At 40.4% G+C, this 20635-nt stretch overlaps 2 protein-coding genes across 2 annotated transcripts; both read left to right on the top strand.

Moving 5' to 3' along the window:
* Positions 1 to 479: 479 nt before the first annotated feature.
* On the top strand, positions 480 to 7789 carry supv3l1 (SUV3-like helicase). Its single transcript, XM_026379113.1, has 16 exons — positions 480 to 906; positions 998 to 1075; positions 1628 to 1735; positions 1810 to 1924; positions 2149 to 2317; positions 2915 to 3026; positions 3283 to 3360; positions 3551 to 3642; positions 3725 to 3905; positions 4172 to 4265; positions 4486 to 4605; positions 4709 to 4808; positions 4930 to 5010; positions 5542 to 5718; positions 6248 to 6396; positions 6589 to 7789. Exons 1-16 carry the CDS (start codon positions 627 to 629, stop codon positions 6953 to 6955), a joined length of 2301 nt encoding a protein of 766 aa, XP_026234898.1. The 5' UTR covers positions 480 to 626; the 3' UTR covers positions 6956 to 7789.
* Positions 7790 to 8065: 276 nt separating this feature from the next.
* Positions 8066 to 17308, top strand: LOC113174773 (hexokinase HKDC1-like). Its single transcript, XM_026378904.1, has 21 exons — positions 8066 to 8306; positions 9282 to 9444; positions 9759 to 9916; positions 10128 to 10250; positions 10378 to 10473; positions 10792 to 10891; positions 11154 to 11337; positions 11423 to 11578; positions 11659 to 11892; positions 12125 to 12266; positions 12422 to 12578; positions 12771 to 12919; positions 13084 to 13203; positions 13420 to 13515; positions 13718 to 13817; positions 13972 to 14051; positions 14143 to 14306; positions 14502 to 14657; positions 15103 to 15190; positions 15910 to 16055; positions 16197 to 17308. The coding sequence occupies exons 1-21, from the start codon at positions 8244 to 8246 to the stop codon at positions 16366 to 16368; spliced, it is 2847 nt and encodes a 948-aa protein (XP_026234689.1). The 5' UTR covers positions 8066 to 8243; the 3' UTR covers positions 16369 to 17308.
* The last annotated feature ends 3327 nt before the right edge of the window (positions 17309 to 20635 follow it).

Here is a 20635-nt window from a genome sequence, read left to right as displayed (position 1 = left end):
ATATGACTTGGCTCATGAGATCCCTCAATAGTCTAAGCACCAATTGTTTTGATATACACTCCGAGGCAGAAGTACTGTTCCCAAATCATAAATATATACATACATCTATGTTCCCAAATTACCTGACGTCCAAATATCACTGAATTATTTACTATAAGATAAGAGAACTTTGTTTTTGTCGTTCTCATGGAAAGAAGTAGAGCAATTTTTAAACATGCGAAGAATTCATGGTGTGCATATACGATCTTTGGATGCCCTTTCGTTTTTTGCCTGTTTATATTTGAACTGTCTTTGCGCTATTATATCAAGTCTCCTATTTTTCTGTCATACTGATTTGGATTAAAAAAAATACTACTAATACTGAGACATTTACCTGAAAATCCGTCTTTATGTTTTAGGTAGAAGTAATTTTAAGTTTACTTTTCGTACAGGCACATCTCTAGACAGCTACATAACGACTGGGTCCTGCCGCACGTTGTGTTAGCAGGAAGAGACAAGTATTGACCGTCCAATGTCGAGCTTTCTGATGTGTACTCCACATATTTAGACCTGTTCACAGCATGAAGCCACAATAACACTGGTTTTACAAGTGGTCCACAGACGGTGCAAACAGCGGGGATATAACTATGTCAGTAAACCGATGTATGCGATTGTTTAATCGGCTTCAACGCCAGATTAACACCCGGAGTCCCCGCATCACCGCTGGGAGCTGCCATGTGTCGTTTGGATCTGGTTTGTTGCATAAACAACACCAAGCTGGTTCTGTTGTTTGCAGCAGAAATGTTTCATCCAACAAGCCTCCTCCCAAAACCCCGGACACGTCTCTGTTCATCCCGGTCTCTCTGAAGATGGACTCCTCCATAGACTGGGCTGTGGGAGAAGAGTTGACGCAACCGCTCGATAAAAGTGAGTAGACCCCTCTGAGATGACCGAGTTTGACACTGTCTGTGCGTTTTCTAATGTTAGCACCTCTCTGCTGTTTGTGTCTGGGATTTAGGTGAACTGCTGAAAGTTCTGAACCGGTTTTATAAGAAGAAGGAGATGCAGAAGCTGGCATCAGATCACGGCCTGGACGGTGAGAAAGAAAACTGTCAAATCATTTCACAGTTCAACACATTGTCTTAAATAATGAGGGGACTGAGTAGGTGTTTTAATGTTTGAGTGAAAGAGCACACAGTTTAAATGTTGACACAATACATATTTATAGTTACACTGCATATATTTGCTTTAACAAGTACTCATTTGTTCAGTTATTGTGAGAACCTGTTATTTGCAGAACATTTTACTTAGTCACCAGTAGTTGTTGTGTAATTGATGATCTGTGTTAAAGACCACAGTGAGTTTATTACATATTAATAAATTATAACATATATACACATATAATAATAATTAACACGTTGCAAGCACTAGTCAACAGTGGAGAAGAAAAACTCCCTTAAAAGGATGAAGCCTCCAGGAGAACCAGGCTCAAGTTAGTCGGCCTCGACCGGTTGGGGTGCGGGAAACGATGAACAATAAATCAATAAACAAAAATAAAATGATAAACAAAATATTGTGACAGTAGTGAGCATATTCTTTGACTCTCATTTTATTCAATTGTTTACATTGTATGTTTGTGTGTGCGCAGCTCGTCTGTTCCACCAAGCCTTCATCAGCTTCAGGAAGTACGTCCTGGAAATGGCGTCGCTCCCGGCCGACCTGCACATCATCCTCAGTGACATCTGTTGTGGAGCAGGTTGGTCAGTTAAGATCAAGCGTGATAACCTGAAATTGTATTTAAAATAATTTTTAATTTCTGCTGCGCTCAAGGTCACATAGACGACATCTACCCATACTTCATTCGTCATGCCAAGCAGATCTTTCCCATGCTGGACTGTATGGATGACCTGAGAAAGATCTCAGACCTCAGACTCCCAGCCAACTGGTATGTATCATAGTTTCAGAGCCAATTATCCGATAAATCTCCAATGGCAGTATATACCTTTACCTGCATTATAGTCTGCTTAAGGAGGTTACTGCTTGTGCCAGAACATGCAGTATTATTTTGTGTTTATAGAATCTGTGTGTGTGTGTGTGTGTGTGTGTGTGTGTGTGTGTGTGTGTGTGTGTGTGTGTGTGTGTGTGTGTGTGTGTCCCCATGTTCATCAGGTATCCCGAGGCTCGTGCCATCCAGAGGAAGGTGATTTTCCATGCTGGTCCTACTAATAGTGGTAAAACCTACCAAGCCATTCAGCGCTACTTGGCTGCTAAATCTGGAGTTTACTGTGGCCCTTTGAAACTACTGGCCCACGAGATCTTTGAAAAGAGCAACGATGCTGTACGTATCTGTTTTTTTAAGGAGAACTCTGCTGCTTTTGTCTTTTTAAAGGTTGTGTAAGCTGGAGCTGTCATGCTTAAACAATGTTATAAACTTAAATAGCAGGTTAGATAAATATGTAAAGTGAATGTGCAAGAGCACATTGAAGTTTCCACAGTACAGCCCTTATTCCAGTAGCTGACATTTGTGGATTAATCTGTCTTCCTGAAAGCTTTAAATGCAAAACAGGTTACATAGTGAACAAAGCCTCCAGGTCACTCCGCACAAAATCTCTTTCTTCAACTCAATGTAAAGCACAAATTAAACAATACAATTGTTGGACAGCGTGTGTGAAAAAAGATTTTATAAATCGTTCTTTTTTTAGAGGCTTAAAGGAAGCTGCACAAAATCGGATCAACTGCCTGCAGTAACACAGTGTTTTAGGAGTGCAGTGTTAAATTGTTTTATTACTCTTTGTTAATATTAAATTTTCTCTTTGGTGACAAAGTCGTCATCTCAGTGTCCTCTCTATTTCTCATCTCTCTCTCTATTTTTAAAGTGTCTTCTTCTGTCTCTTCCTCACCCTCCTGATGACTCTTTGTTTGTTTGCAATCCCAGGGTGTGCCATGTGATCTAGTTACAGGAGAGGAGAGAACTTTAGTGGACCCAGAGGGTCGAGCCGCAGGTCACGTGGCCTGTACCATCGAGATGTGCAGTGTCACCACACCATGTAAGTAAAAATAAGACACACATGAACAGATCCTTTTAAATGCATGTATTCAATGAGGTACATCCCATGGCCACTGTAAGTCTTAATGCACATCTCTCATCTTTCACTGTCTGTATTTATCACTTTTAAGATGTTCTTAAACTAACTATTATAAGTCATGTTCAGATATTTATTCTTTTACTACAGTTACAGTGATTTGGAGAATACAGATTTATTTGTATTTTTTATTGTATTTTTTTTTTTTTCATGTCTTTAGATGAAGTGGCTGTAATTGATGAAATTCAAATGATCAAAGATCCTTCTAGAGGCTGGGCATGGACCAGAGCCCTGCTGGGTTTGTAACACACTCAAACACACAAAAGACCTGTGGCATTGTCTCAGATTGATTTAGCTAAACTCTCTTTTGCTCTTTTACTATTGAGTGTGTAGTGAGTATTGCAGTAATATTCACAAACATTAAAATAATAACAATTCATATGCACACAACGTTTCTGCAGCGGAAAACTTCCTCTGTATTTGTGCAGGTCTCTGTGCAGAGGAGATCCATGTGTGTGGAGAACCTGCAGCCATAGACTTTATCAGAGAGCTGATGTACACTACTGGAGAGGAGATGGAGGTAAGACTGCAGTAAGAGGAGAGTGCAGCTGGTGTTGTCTGGCATTTTTCTTTAACCTTTCCCTGTTCTCTGTGTCCGTCAGGTCCACACCTACCAGCGTTTAACACCATTCTCCATCTTGGATCGTGCTGTGGAGTCATTAGACAACCTGAGACCAGGGGATTGTATTGTCTGTTTCAGTAAAAATGACATCTACTCCATAAGCAGACAGATTGAAGCCAAGGGACTAGAATGTGCTGTAATTTATGGGAGCTTGCCTCCAGGTGTGTGAAGAGTTGTTTGGAGGATGTATACTGTATACTGGATGTATAGTGTGTGTAGTAGCACTTCTAAAAGTAACTGCAATCATGGGGACCCAGTGTAAATTGTTTCAATCTATTAAAGAAGAAAATATATTTTCTGACATTCAGAATTACTTTACTAACAGTTATTGAGGTGTTTAGTATGAATGAAATGTCTGTAAATGAGCTCCAGAGTCTGCAGATTCCTGTTTGATAGAGGCTAAGCTCTGTAATTCTGTGTTTTACAGGCACCAAGCTGTCCCAGGCCAAGAAGTTCAATGACCCTGATGACCCATGCAAGATCCTGGTTGCCACAGATGCTATTGGCATGGGTCTTAATCTGTGAGCACAGTTTTACATAATGGGTTTATGTCTAGTTTTGTGTTTTTTAAACAAAAATAAATGGAAAAGATTGTAGAAATGTCCTCAGTTAAATCGTTTCTTTGCCAGTTTGTTACTATTAAGTCTGAAATCTTTGAAATGCTACATGTAGCTTTAGCATCACTCCAATTATCATGTTGTAGTCTCGGTGTAATGTCTTTGTCTTCCGCTCTCTCTCCAGGAGTATAAAACGTATCATCTTCAACACTCTGGTAAAACCTAATGTTAATGAGAAGGGGGAGAAACAGATGGAGACCATCAGCACATCACAGGCTCTGCAGATAGCTGGCCGTGCAGGGAGGTCGGTCTCATTTTCTGAAGGGTTAACGTCAGGAGAGAAGATACAGGACTAACGAACAGGTTTCTGTCAAGTTGTGTTTATCAGCTTGTCATTATTGTTACAGGTTCTCCTCCAAGTTTAAAGAGGGAGAAGTCACCACCATGCACAGAGATGATCTGCCTGTCCTGAAGGAGATACTCAGCCAATTAGTAGAACCAGTACAGGTGATTGTTCAAACATTCATTCACACCCTGAAAACCTGGAGGGAATTTCTTTACATCTGGCACATATTCCCACTGAAGGTATTTACTGATGTATCTCTCTGTCTCTTCTTTTTTGTCTCAGACCGCAGGTCTCCATCCAACTGCAGAGCAGATAGAGATGTTTGCTTATCACCTCCCTGATTCTACGCTATCCAACCTTGTTGTGAGTATAACCATCAACTCTCTTATCCTACCAACTTTATGGCCACATTGTGAAGATAGAGCTCCGAAGCACTGAAGGGTCCTTATAAAATGATACATATTCTAAACTCGATCTGTTGGTTGTTGGTGCATCTTGAGGTTCTGTCCTGACTTTTAATACAGTAGTTTGTTAAAAATTAAGAAACTGAATTTTCCTATAACTGGATTTCTTTCAGAGCTTCTACGCTGGCTCTAACAAAGCTTTACTGATGTAACAGTGGACATGCTTTTAATGTTTCATTAAGAAACTTCAGACCCAACACACCTCATGTGACATCACTACACACAGTTCTTCATGTGACATCACTTGAGGCTTTAAAGCCACAAAAGGCTTTTTCCACCTATGGAGTAAAACTGTATAAAACCAGTAAACTGATTTTAATGTATCAAATGCGAGCCAAGATTTACTTGATGTTGAATAAGTCTGAAACCATGACTGTGTGTAATCAGCACAACTGAATAAACCTTAGCAACTTCTCGTCTCTTTGTTCAGGACATATTTGTCAGCCTATGTCAGGTGGACGGTCTGTATTTTGTCTGCAACATTGATGACTTCAAGTTTCTGGCTGACATGATTCAGCATATCCCCCTCAACCTGAGGACGCGCTACGTCTTCTGCACCGCTCCCATCAACAAGAAACAACCTTTTGTATGCACGTCCTTCCTAAAGGTACGAATGAGGTGAAGAAGATGTGAGATTAATGCATGTAAAAGGAGAACGATTAGGGTGGATTGTTAGATTGTTTAATATTAGCAACAGATGTTACTGTACCTCACCCAGAAATGAATTAAGTCAGTGTTGTCAAAGTCCAACAAGGGCTGAATAATTTTTACAGGCACCATACTCTGGTCTCTCTCTTTTTATGGTTTTATCACTCTAATAAAACATAATTAACTGCAGAATAAAATGATTGGCCTCGTCAAGTAACCTTTGAGATTCAGCCTGATGTTCCAGATATTGGTGTTGCTAAAGTGTGAAGAAAACTCCTCCGTCCTGGTAAAAAAATAGTCATGTGTAAATGTTAAATAAACAATTGATTAATTAGTGTAATAGAGTGATGAGAATAATTTATATTATGATCCTGTATTTCTCATCGGTGAATTAGCAAAGATAAGATTTTCTTGCGACTGCCTGCTTTTTCTACTCTCATGTAGCTGTAGCTCTGTGGCACTAATTTTAATCTTGCTTCTCGTCTCAGTTTGCCCGTCAGTTCAGTCGAGATGAACCCCTCACCTTTGGCTGGGTCTGTCGACACATCAGCTGGCCTGTGGCTCCACCCAAAAACATTAAAGACCTGGTTCACTTGGAAGCTGTTCATGATGTGTTGGATCTTTACCTCTGGTTGAGGTGACTTTGTCTCTTTAATGTCTCTGTTAGTTGTGTTGTTATAATAATAATAATAATAAATGAAACAGATGAAACAGGATTTATTATCTTTATCATTCAGCTTTCTCCAAACTGTCCTTTAACATGTTTAGATTTACAGACCCCTCTGTTAATGACTTCTTACCACCCTAATCCTCATTTAAATCTCTGCAGCTACCGTTTCATGGACATGTTTCCAGACACAGCCTGTATTCGGCAAATCCAGCAGGAACTTGATGACATCATCCAGCAGGGAGTCCGAAATATCACCCGTCTCATCAGAGCCACTGACCCAACGATCACTGACCCACTACAGACACAGAGCGGCAGAGGTCAAAGATCACAGAGAGGGTCAGGAGAGAGGATGGACAGCTCTCTGGCTAATCGCCTGGTCAGAGACGGGCTGTTGACTCCTGATTTGCTCCGGCAGCTGCAGAGAGAGTGGTCTAAAGATCAGAAGCAGGAGTTGACCAATAAGAGTGCAGTTAGTACAGATTGTCACAATACTGACAACAAAGGGAAAAGGATGAAGAAGAAATGAAGAAGAAAAACAATTATGTTGAGTTCAGTGACTGATAACTGATCAAACTGTTCTGGATACTCGACCTACAAGAAACAGACTGATTGTTGTGGATTATTGCAGGGAACGCCATTTTTTGTTGGAGCTACCCCTGGGCCTCAGTTCTCACAGTTCTGCTTCAGTGAAGAGTCAGAGTGTCATAAATCATTTCTGTGGCTGTGGGACACTGTGTATTAGGCAGTGAGGGAGAAGTACACGTAGAACAGCTTGAGCGTATATATGGAGCTTATTTAACTATTACAAACTCCTCCCAGACAAACTGCAACATCTGGAAACGTACTATTCACATTGTCAGTAGCCCAAATTGAACAGAACCCTGTTAGTGTGTTTATTCAAATGAGAAACAGTGTTTTTTTTTTTTTCTTGTTTGTATATTTAAAATGATGACATTTATCAATAAATATAGTTTTAATTGTTTTAATTTTTATGTGCCACACACTGGTTCAGGAAGTACTGAAGACACATGGAGTCAGGTCAGGGACATTTTGAGAAAACGGCACAGACAACAGAATGGCCTCCTGTGGGTCAGATGATGTTTATCATATTTCAAAACTCTAACATGAATTTTTAATGGAAGTAAACCAAATAGATCAAACCATTAGAGCCAGTCGTGACTGAAAGTGTCAGTGTTTCTATGCTATAGAGATAATATCTCAGGTCATGGCAGACTGCGTAACTTCAGTTTTAAGACAATCAGTCTGTGTAGTTCATGGTTCCTTCAGTTGTTGGTCTACATCACAAGTTTATTTATATTATCATAGTTTACTTTATATTGTGATTACCATGAGTGCCACAATTGTTCATTCAAGATAAATAATTAAAATAAAAGTTTAGATGCTCCTTTATCCCTTTATTTGAGTAAATAGGTCAACAATGAATTACTAATATCTAAAGACTGCGGCAGCATCTCTATAAAGATTTATTGTAGGTCACCAGATATCCTACAATGAAACTACAAAGAGGACGGGGCTGGGCCTTAAGACAGCAGGAGGTTTGGCTTGTTGTTAATCATTGAGTTAATTCAGAGGTTGCTCTCTGCTCAGGTGACTCAGAATGTGAGAACAAATTAAGAACAACAGAGCAGGACGGGAGAGCCACTGATATACTCTATAACTCTATACCCTAACATGTCTACACTCTGAGGACGTTTAACTTGATTACATAGTGGTTGCAGTTGTGTCGTGTGCCGAGAGAACACAAAGTCAAACCACTGGAAGAGTTTTCATGGTGGTGTGTGTTGTGCATCAAGATGTTGGCTGTTCATCTCGTTTCGTTCTACTTCACCAAACTGAAGGAAGACCCCACCAAAAAGGTGAGACCTACTCTGAAAAGACATTCTATGATACTTCTTATACGTGTATGATGAAATTCACAAAAATAGTTCTAATATATTTAAATATGGCCGTTAAGACAACAAGAGGCTTGTACATATGAATATTATGGTTCAGCTACAACTGCATTTGGAGCTCTTCATCCTTCCTTAGGGGGCTGATTGGGTGATTCTGGTTTAATTTAACCCTTCTGTCTTATTGAGAAGTTGTTACTGTAGCATGAAGAATATTTTGTTCTGTTTTAGTATGAAAATCATGTTTGTCACCAAACATGGTCTCAACTTTGTTGTTTTTCTCACATGTGCAAAATATATAATTATAGTTAAAGTTAAGTCAGGATTCACACAGTAATAGAGAAATGAAGACTGGGACTGGGAAATGAAAAATAATTTATCTCAGCTTTTATTTACTAAATCTAAAAGACAAGGCAGTGACCAGTCCTGAAATAAGATGATCAAGGTATAATGATTAGTTACCGTTTGTCTTTCCCTGAGAAATGATTAACATCCCTCCCTTTCACTACTCTTCTCTGTGTCGATGTGATCAACACACACTCTCACAGTGGACACTCCCTTGAGCACCACTGCATTCACACTCTAACACAATTAAAGTAATACCTCACCAGGACCTTGGCCCATGAACATGTTTCCACACTGTTAGATTAGCTGAGTGTACAGTACAGTTGTTTTGCACCTCTTTCTGCTACTTCCTCCTTCTTTGATCACCACAATCAAGTCCTGGTTTCCCTGATTCTCCCACTTCAAGTCCACAGTTTAAGTCCTGTGATCAAGTTTATAAAATGAATTTGGACTTTTTCTTTTATACATGGTTTTACCACAGTTTTAATACAACACACAGCAGCGTGTGCTACATGTGAGTTTAGGACATCACATGGCTCATCTCTTTTTGGTCCTATCGTCTCGTTTACTTTATCTCTCTCTCTCTTTTTTTTTTAGGTGGACAGGTTTCTGCACGCAATGCGTCTCCATGACGACCAGTTAAGCGACATCTCAGCTCGTTTCCAGGCTGAAATGAAGAAGGGGCTTTCAGCGGAAAGCAATGCTGCTGCCTCAGTGAGGATGCTGCCAACACACGTCCGCTCCACTCCTGATGGATCAGGTCATCTACAGTTGTTATTTTCCAACTTTGTCTAGATCAAGATGTTAAAAATTACAATCACTGGACACTGGACGTGGGTTAACACATGGCCTTGAAAAGAGTCTGGAAAAGAAGGTCTTATGGACGATGAAATCAAGATTTGATGAATTACAGACTTGGAGCAGTCGTTGCATGCTAAGAAAATGAAACTGAACTTTTATAAATCTCAGATATTAGAGCACAGAGGCATATAGATATACGATGGGTCCTACACGTAAGATTGTAAACATATGCATACAGATGATTAATATCGTCTCTCTCTTTCACTCCTGCAGAGAAAGGACAGTTTGTGGCTTTAGATCTAGGAGGCTCCAAGTTTAAGGTTCTCCAAGTTAAAGTGAGAGAGGGCGTGGGGATTAGGAAGGGAGAAGTAGAGATGGAAGAGAAGACATACCCGATCCCTACGGAGATACGTGCTGGTAGAGGAACAGAGGTAAGTGGAAGGGACAGTGGGTGGAAAGTGGAATTCAAGATTGATCAGAAAGGAGCTATTTAAATTTAAGGGGATTGGGAGGAAGATGGAGAATCAGGACATCTAAAGCGGATTCTACATTAGAAAAGAAGTAAAAATGGTATAAAATGTTTTATATTTCCTTCTTGACTGTCTTTCTTGTTCCTCTCTTTGACAAACTATCTGTGTGCAGTTATTAGACCATGTGTCAGAGTGCCTAAAAGACTTCCTGCACGAGAAGAACATTGGTTTAGAAAAGAAACATCCTCTGGCTTTTACATTTTCTTTCCCCTGTGAACACTCCGCCTTGGATCAGGTAATAACATCCTACATGCAAACATGTTCTTTTACTGACTTGCACCTGCAGTATATTCTCCTCACATGACTCTGTCATTTAGATTTATTCGTCTAAATCCTCCAAAACTCTTCTCTCCACTCTGTAGGGATTATTATTAAACTGGAGTAAGAATTACCGTGCTTGGGGCCTTTTGGGCAAAGACGTGGTCCAGTCCCTGAGACAAGCTATCGACAGAACTGGGGTACGGCTCCAGTTTTCATTGTTTTACGTACTGCCGAGACACACAGATTATTTTTTCATTCATCATATAGACCCTTTAAACGAGTGCAGTGCTGCTAAGATCTCACCCTTCCAAGACATTAGACTGACCAATGGAGTCCCTTCTTTCCTTGTTCACTCTGTGCAAAAAATCATATCTACATAACAAAGTATATTTATTTGCTGATGCCACATTATAAAATAAAACTTATATAATTGACTGAATACATCCAGTGGAAACTTTATCTTTTCATATGAATTGTAATTATAACCTGATGGATCACTCTTATTCATTCTGCAGGGAATGGATGTAGAGGTTTTAGCTATGGTTAATGACACTGTAGCGACCATGATGACCTGTGGTTTCGATGATCAGTACTGTGATGTAGGACTCATCATTGGTAAGTACTTTCACTATAACTGTAATCACTGGAAAATAACTGCAAACATTATGTACATGTATTTATCTGAATATTTAGTTCAAGTACCTCCACTTCACACATTTTCAAAATGTTTACTTGTTGCGCCCTCTAGAGGTTCACTGTATTATTGCATGAATCCACATTATGTTACACATCTGGACAATCAATGAATCCAGTGCACATTTCTGTTATGTGACTATGAATATAATTGCATGGATCTCCTCTATGATGTTGTATTTAGGTACAGGCACCAATGCGTGTTACATGGAGGAGATGCGTCACGTTGACCTAGTGGAGGGGGACGAGGGCAGGATGTGCGTGAACACTGAGTGGGGAGCCTTTGGAGATGATGGAGCTCTGAATGATTATATCACAGAGTTTGACAGAGATGTCGACTCAGCCTCTCTCAACCCTGGGAGACAAATGTAAGGAAAACAGCTTTGACTTTTTTGAATGTCACAGTGTCCACCTCTCTTTTCTTCTACTCTCACTGTTATTTCCTTAATGCAGCTTTGAGAAGATGGTCAGTGGGCTGTATCTGGGTGAGCTGGTGAGGCTGGTTGTATTGAAGATGGCTAAAAGAGGACGGTTATTTGAGGGACAAGTGTCTGACGCCCTGAGGACCACAGGAACAATTACCACTGCACATGTGGCAGCCATGGAGGAGTAAGTTACCTTCATTTATGTACCATACGCCACACTGTGTCTGAAAACAGTGACTTACCATCAACGTCCATATTTCTCAGGTACAGAAATGGTCTAAAGAACACCAGAGAAATTCTCATGGACCTCGGTTTGAACCCTTCACCTGACGACTGCATTGCTGTTCAGCATGTCAGCACCATAGTGTCCTTCAGGTCCTCAAATCTGGTGGCTGCAGCACTGGCTGCCATCTTGACTCGAATCAGGCAAAACCGGAATTTAAGGACTTTACGGATCACTGTAGGTGTGGACGGCACCGTGTACAAGACTCATCCACAGTAAGTTATTGTGGAAATTTACAGTATGTGCACAGGTGTGTCAGCAAACCTTTTCAACATGTCATTCTAGTTAATAGTGGCTGGATTCCATTTAGTTCAGTTCATTGGCTTCTGGGTGAATAATAATATAAATAGTGAAAGAGCAGTTAGTGACAGTGCACAGTGAAATGTTCGGGTTGTATTTCTATATCATTGTCAGTAGGGGTCACTGAGGGTTCAACATCTTTTTCAGGTACCCTAAACGTCTCCATAAAGTGGTGCGCAGGTTGCTTCCCGAGTGTCATGTGAGATTTGTCTTGTCAGACAGCGGCAGCAGCAAAGGAGCTGCGCTGGTGACAGCAGTCGCACAACGACTGGCATCACAGAGACGACAGGTGAGTGTGTGTGTGTGTGTGTGTGTGTGTGTGTGTGTGTGTGTGTGTGTGTGTGTGTGTGAGTGTGTGTGTGTGTGTGTGTGTGTGTGTGTGCCTCCAGTTTTCTTATCTTCATCACAGAACAGAGGACTGACTGTTTCTTACTTGTGCTCCAGGTTGACGAGACACTGTCTTCCTTCACTCTAAGCTACGAGCAGCTCCAGTTGGTCAAGGCCAGGATGAGGGCAGGGCTGGAGGCAGGCCTGAAGACTAATGGCCCATCTGCAGTCAAGATGCTGCCTTCCTTTGTGTATCGAACACCTGATGGCACCGGTCAGAAAATCAACAAACTGCAATTACAGTTAAACATCTGTTGATTAAGGAAACACCCACACACAGACACACATCGTAAAGGATGTCTCATTAAATCTTTAGAAGAGCCTGTTGCTTTTTTAATTAGCTCACAACATGATGAACATGTTCAGCAGAATCACATAGTAAGATTTTTGTGTTTTGTTTTTTAAGAGGATGGAAAATACCTCGCTTTGGATCTGGGAGGAACCAACTTCAGAGCGTTGCTGGTGAAATTTAAGAAAGGTCTGCAGCAGAACACACGACTCTACCACAAGATCTACACCATACCACTGGAGATAATGCAGGGATCTGGAGAAGATGTAAGACACACACAGAACAGACATACATTAATAAAATAGAGGGAAAGACTGTCAGTGGCAGACAGACATGACGCAGGGACTGGAAGCGTTGGAAGACACTGAACCTGCCAGAATGGTGATGGTCAAAATTTCATCTGTTTTCTTTCTCTGTCTCTCGTCTTCAGTTGTTTGATCATCTAGCAGAGTGTATTAGTGACTTCCTGGACTACATGGGGATAAAGAATGCTCATCTTCCTGCGGGCTTCACTTTCTCTTTCCCCTGTGAGCAAACATCCATTGATACGGTATGAATGACAGTTTGAGTCTTGGGCTTTATTAGAGCCACATAAACAGTTTAAGATAAAATAAACTTTTAATTGACAAATTCAGTTTGTCAATTAATCAGTTTAGTAGCTTTTCAAATTTACCTTCTCAAAAGACAAATCTACAGTAAAAATATATTAAAATATATAATTAAATTGACACTAAAATGACAAACATCATTTTTCCAACCTTTATAGGGCAAATTGGTGAGCTGGACCAAAGGCTTCAAGGCCACGGACTGTGAAGGACATGACGTTGTGAGTTTGCTGAGCGAGGCCATCAAGAGACGCAACGTGAGTCACAACAGTTTTATAATGATGGTGACTAGTCCAGACACTTGTGCAGTCGGTCATGTTTTGTTCATGCACTAGTGTACATTTACTTAACTGAATCCTCAAGAGCCAATATGTGCATGAAAGAACACGTCCTGCAGTAGGATCAAAAAATAACATCAACTGTATCCTGTCTGTTTGTTTACAACCTTTTCTGTTGCAGGAGTTTGACTTGGATATTGTGGCTCTAGTCAATGACACAGTTGGGACCATGATGAGCTGCGCCTATGAAGACCCTCAGTGTGAGATCGGACTGATTGCTGGTATGTGTCACCTTAGAACAGCAGAGTTTCAGGCTCAGGTCTCTGTTTTCAGATTAAGGCTAAGTTTGAGGTCAAGGTAAAGAGAGCAGGTCGGGTCAATAAATATAATGTCTGCTGTAAATATAACAATTAACCGCGTGAATCTGTTTCACAGGAACTGGCTCTAATGTTTGTTACATGGAGGAAGTGAAGAACATAGAGAAGAATAAACAAAGTGGAAGAGCGGACGATAAGGTAGAGGAACGCTCGTCAAACGCTCGCAGTGTTTAGTTTGTTTCATGACTTTTAAAAGTGAAAACTCTGCACATGTATCTGCTTTCTGTAGGGAGATGAGCCTGAAGGAGAGGAAAACACAGCAGATGCTGATTTACACAAGATGTGTATAAACACAGAGTGGGGGGGTTTGGGGGATGATGGCTCTCTGGATGATATCATCACACCTTACGACACTGAGGTGGATCATAACTCGATCAACCCTGGAAAACAAAGGTTTGCGTGTTTGTGTCACTTATGCTTTAGTGTTCTCGTCTGTTCATCCTATATATCATTTGTACTTTTATGCCCATGTGAGCATCTCTATTTTTTTATGTTTTCTGATCTATTGAGCTTTTCTGTGACCTGCAACACGTCCACGTGGTGACACAGTCGTAAGAGATTTAACAAACTGTGTGTTTGTGTGTTTAGGTTTGAGAAGCTCACCAGTGGAATGTATTTAGGGGAAGTCGTCCGCCAGGTTTTATTGGATTTAACCAGACGAGGTTTGCTGTTCAGAGGACACGTCACCGAACCTTTAAAAACACCTGGAATATTTCAAACCAAATACCTGTCACAAATAGAGCGGTACGAGAAACTGTTCTTCGTATTAGTGTGTACTACTTTTCTTTGCATATTGTTCATTACTAGTCTAACGTTCGTCCTGTGTTGTTTTAATATATAATGTATGTTTGTATAGTATTGTTTTTGTGCTTTTTGTATATTTTCTAGAAATCCTTTACTCCCATATCATTAACAATATCACAAATAATATGAATGAATGAATCAACGTGTTTTATTTACCTGAAATACACCTTAAGGTGAAAGTCTTACAAGACACGGGTTACACCACCTTCAGGGGCAAAGGGAAACTGGAATAAATCATATAGTACATAGTGTTATGTGCACATAATGCTAGATGTTATTAAAATGAGCATATACACTCATACTGTAGCTCCTATCAGCTGTTTAGTAGTCGATGGACGTGCCTTTATTTTGCTGTGATGTGTGTAACTGTGTCGTCTCCCTCTAGGGACCGCCTGGCTCTACTGCAGATTAGATCTATTCTCCAGCAGCTCGGGCTTCATGGCACCTGTGATGACAGCATCATCGTCAAAGAGGTAGAACATATGTCATGTGTTTTGTTGTGCTAATACTTGGATTTTTTAAGGCCAATGTGTTTCAGTTGAATGCAGGGTTTTCCTCTACTGTACTTTTTAAAGGTCAAGGTCACTGTGACCTAATGTCCCGACCATCTCTATGTTCCAATATGAAATACCTCGAGGGAACCACTTTAAATTTGGCAGCATGATTTGATATTGCTGGTCAAAGCTCAAGGTCACTGTGAACTCATGTCAGTGTAAATCTCAGAAGATGCCTGAAGGGAATTTCATCATTACATATGGCACAAATGTGTAAATATTTAAACCTGTATTATATATTTAAACTACAACTTCAATAGCATCACTAGGTTTCATCGTAGTGCATCACTAGGGATCCACTCCACTGGATCATCATCGATGTTAAAAGTTACATCAGAGCTTTTCGTGTCACGTCCAACTCTCAGAATTTCAGCAGAATTGTAGATTTAATATTGTAATTCAGCAGTCATATTGCCTGTGTATTGTACCAAATTCCAGAAAGAGGTTAAGAGTTGAAAGTCTGACGCACTACAGTGCTTAGACAATCACGTTCTGTTGCAACTTTATGTTGGGATTAAGTAAAGGGTTATTTTCTCCACTGGTTTGTGTGAAGTGATATGGTATTGGCTGGCTCAGCAAACTGTGGCACCAACAGTCTGCGAACTGTTGCAAGAATGAAAATGTTTTTTCATTGTTAGGTATGTGGAGAAGTGTCACGTCGTGCAGCTCAGCTGTGCGGGGCGGGCATGGCGGCCATAGTGGATAAGATCAGAGAGAACCGAGGATTGGACCATCTCAACATCACCGTAGGGGTGGACGGGTCACTCTACAAACTACATCCACAGTGAGTTATTTTCTTATCATTGGCTGTAGTTAATTATTCAGGTCAACAGTAACTGAGTTCAGTTCAAATGTTGTTGGTGAGTGTTGTGTTTAATTACTCTACCCTAAAAACTGCCAACTCATCTTCTTCTATTGTTTCCAGCTTCTCCATTGTCCTCAAGGAGACTACCAGACTTTTGGCTCCACACTGTAACGTGACTTTCCTCCCCTCCGATGAGGGCAGCGGAAAGGGTGCCGCCCTCATCACGGCCGTGGCCATGCAGAAACACAAAATGAAGAAGAGGAACGAGAAAGCTTTTATTATCATTGTGTAGAATTCAACAACGTTATAGGAGTGCTGCTCTTGGATGATACATTAGAAACAAAAAAAGAGACCAAATAACGTTCATTCAAGATGATTTGATTGATTTGAAGCATTAACACAAACAGTAACACACAGAAAAGGCCCCAGAGACTGTGTCCTCTGCCACTGAAGTCTTGTAACATTACTTAACTTTACTGTAAATAATGATTTAGTAAAGTTTGTGCTTTTTTACTGCAATTGTTGGAAGAGCCATAACCACTAAACCATGTTTTGAACCTGATAGCAAGGAGAGTCAGCGACTTGTTATACTCTTCACTGAGTCAGTCAGTGAAGAGTATAACACATGCAGAGATATTCACTGTGTGATCACATGGCCATTTGTGCAGAAAAGCAAAGCTGAAGGAAGAACTAGATTACAATTAAAATAAGAAATATAAGGAATCTCCCTCAGTAATTCTTTTAATGTTGATGACTGCTGTATTTTATTCTTCTTCCCCAAATTTGAAATGTCTATTAAATATAAGTCCAGTTATTACTATAAATCAGAAATAGTAACTAAAAAACTCCACTTTCCAATCAGATCCTGAGTCAGCCGTGGGAAAAGTATCACACCACAGCTGCGTGTTCACATGCTAATGTTAGCCATGCACTGATTAGTCTGAGATATCAGGGCTGAAAACATGGTTTGGATAACAAGTACACTCAAATCAAAAATCACACCGTGCAATGTGCTCAAGGTTCGCACTTCACGTGAGACCAAATAACAACTATGTTACCAGCTGTCATCACATTTACCACAGTAACTAAAACAGTTGTATCATACTAGAGAACTGACCAGTATCGTCCCAGTGAGATCAACACTCTGCTTCTGCACAATGTGTCCACATTTGCTAAATGTTCCTATTGAACTTTTACTTTGCAGTAATTTGTATAAATGATTGTGCATTGAAGATAATTCCTTAATAAATTATTCTTTATATATTCGCTGCCAGTCTGTTTAGAAAATATGTGCACACGTGTTAGTCAGCAGTACTTCAGTATTGATAAAGGCAGGAGGAGGATTGGAATCCTGCTGACCGCATTTCCCAACAATAAAAACAACCAACGCTCTGTTCAGTCATTCTGGGCTGACTCTGACTCTCGGCCCTTGTGATCGCCTATCTGTCTGTCTCTCTGCCCTCTGTCTGACAGACATCTGTGCCATTTTGATCATTCTGTGCTTTATCTGTCTGACTGGAGCCATGCCCAAATGCCTGTGTCTGCACAGAACAAGCTGAAATGACCAAATCCATCAAAACACCTAAACATTTTAGACATTTGATGTTACAAGTGATTTAGTAATGTTTATAAAATCACACTAGGCCAGGTGTATAGTATGTACCTGTGAATGCGATGGCTAGTGTTTCCTTTTTGAAGACGCATTATAATCTCAAACTACTGATCTCATATAATCTGTGAAATAAGTGGCGCAAAGATTAGTATGCTTATTCTAATCTATTCATCACAGATTAGATGATGTGCTGAATATAACAGTGAGGAGGAAGAAAACAAAGGGATGCCAGGAGAAGAGGACGTTGTACGTGAACAACCACAAACAAAAGCAAAGAGAAAGGAAGAAGGGAAGGAAAGAATAGAAAGGATTACAGAAAGGACAAACTGCGTGCTACAGTAAGAGTGAAACAGCTAATCTATCAAGGATTAACAAGTTAGAATGCAGTCAATCTACGTCACACACAGACACCAACACACACAGTACAGTAATCCCACATTATCCTGGTAGTGACCTAGTAGCTTCACAGTTAAACCATGCATGCACTGACACTGCAGCTTCAATGCAGCGACACACAAACACAGCTGTGCTGCTGAATCTGCAGCACAGAGCAGTGACTGACACCGAAGCTGCCATGATGTATTTACTTCTTGCAGTCTGTCTTGTCCCTTCCATTTCCTCCATCCTTTGCCACTTAGTGCATTAACTTTATCCTACACATATTTATTCTAAATCCCTTTTCCTTTTAAATTGCAGATTTTAGTTGGAATAACCTCAATTAACCTTCACATTTTTCAGATCTTCCCTGAGTGGGCATTCCTCAGGGAGCAAGGTGTGTGAGAGTCACATTCTATATTCAGTGCCTCAGTGTGTATATGTGTGCGTCTGCAAGAAAATGTGAGTGTGCCTTTGTCTCCCCTGCAAAGCAACAATAAGAGCTTTGACACACATGAACACACAAACACAGAAACTGTAGATGTGCAGAATTCAGACGCTGGTTCTTCAGGACCTGCAACACAAAGGGACAAAGTTTTTTCTGGGAGGTCTGTGCTCTGATTTTTCAGAGGAGGAGCACAGGCTTTCATTTTTATTTGACATCAGCTTATTGTCTCCAAGACACAATGAATCGAAGCTTGAAACCAGGATTTGAACCTGTGTGTGGTGTGGACAGTGGAAGAGTGAAACACTTCAGGGCCTCAAAACATCACTGTAGTGACAGCTGTTGGATGCCAGCTCCGGTGGATCATGAGAAATCTTTATCAATGAAGGTAACTGAATTATCCAGGTAGTATAATAATCTTATTAGTTGGTTGTGGTTCTTGTCATGTTGTTGGAGATGAGAGGAATGAGAAAAGGGTTACAAAGATACTTGGAAATGGACGACGAGTGAAGGCGAAAGAGGTAAAATACAGGTGTGTAGGTGAACCTGAGCAACTTACTCTCTTACTCTTACTTACTTTCTTACTTACTCTCAACTCTGAACACATGAATAAAACAAGTTGGATGTTTCGCAGCAATCTGGGAAAGAGAAAACCACAAGCTGTAAACATGTACAGTAAAAAAAAAAATGCTGAGCAATTACAAATCAGCATCACTCTGGCATTAACAACTCAGCTGTGATGTGTTAACAAAAAACAACCTGTTGATCTTAAAGGTTACATTACAGTTCGCATCCGACAAGACTTTTACATTACATTACATTACTTTTCAATCATGATTTTGGAAATCAATTACTTCAGTATCTGTAACCAGCCCGGTTACCCACTGCTGCAACTTCCTTTAAAATAAAGGAAGGTGGTGGAGGTGGAACTAAGTCCACAGCCCAAATAAGAGGCGCATAAAGGACGACAGTTCCTCTGTGTCAATGCTCCTTCTGCAGACAACAGACAGCTGTTGTTGTTGATGTGGAGGAAGGGAGAGTGGCTGTCTGATGGACTAACTCAGAATGGATGAATAGGAGAGTGAGCGGCTTTGTTTCCGCTTAAATTACATGAAAGCAGGTGTAGTGAACAATAGAAGTGACAGGTGTCTGCTGTGCTATTTACTGAGCACATGGGAGAGGTGGGAAGGGAAAGGGAAAGAAGTATAATACAACTTATTCAGAATACTCGTTTTGTCAAAACAACTGTTCAAAACATAGATATTCCTTTAACTTGTGCGTTTGTCTGAAGAACAGCAGCCGCTGTGCATGGCCCATGACAAATTAAGCACCATCAAAAACTTAACATTGCTAAAGTCTAATAATAATTTCTGGTCTGGTTGGTTCAGACTGCAGACACACACAGTATTTCTAGCTAAGTATTATTAAGTATTAGTATTTATCGAGTTGTGTTTAGGCTGTTAACTACAAACTAAATTGATCACATAATGAAACGCATCACGTGTGGTTTAGCTTTACAACTGTTTTCCTGTTGAAACTTCAAACCCGTTTTATTAATCACTTTAATTCAGGCAGCAATTTCCCTAATTCAAGACAAATGTCTACTACGAGGCACGAAGTAACCTTGACTACAACCTTGATATTAAAATCCTCTTAAAGTGCTTGGTCAACAATACTTGATTCTACTGAGTACATCCAAACCTGTATGTATATATGCACGAGATCCTGTGTGGATAACCCCTCCCTGACATTTGGACACTGTTTGAACAGAAACAACCTTATTACCAGGACTAACTCCCTCCCCTCTAATCAGGTAGTATGTGCTGACACTCCCTGACTTCCCTGCTCTCGTGTTCATAAGCTTTTCCAAAACCATCTATAAAGTCTTTTCTTCCTCCTTCAAAATTTTCCAGCTGCCACTAAATAGTAAAATGACTAATATCATAACGCTGTGATTCATTTTCCCAGTAACGTGGGATAAATGTAACTTTATAACTTCCTTGGAACAGTAAAATCCAAATTCCTACTTCACCTTACTTCCCTCTTACTTTGGAAATCCCATCCCCCCTCAACCTGCTTGCCTCTCCGCCTCCCTGTGCGTGGGCAGTCCTCCTTTTTTACTACTCC

Source organism: Anabas testudineus, chromosome 3, assembly GCF_900324465.2.
Source record: "Anabas testudineus chromosome 3, fAnaTes1.2, whole genome shotgun sequence".
NCBI classification, from domain to species: Eukaryota; Metazoa; Chordata; class Actinopteri; order Anabantiformes; family Anabantidae; genus Anabas; species Anabas testudineus.
Note: the sequence above shows the minus strand (reverse complement) of the source record. Positions and strands in the feature narration are given on the sequence as shown.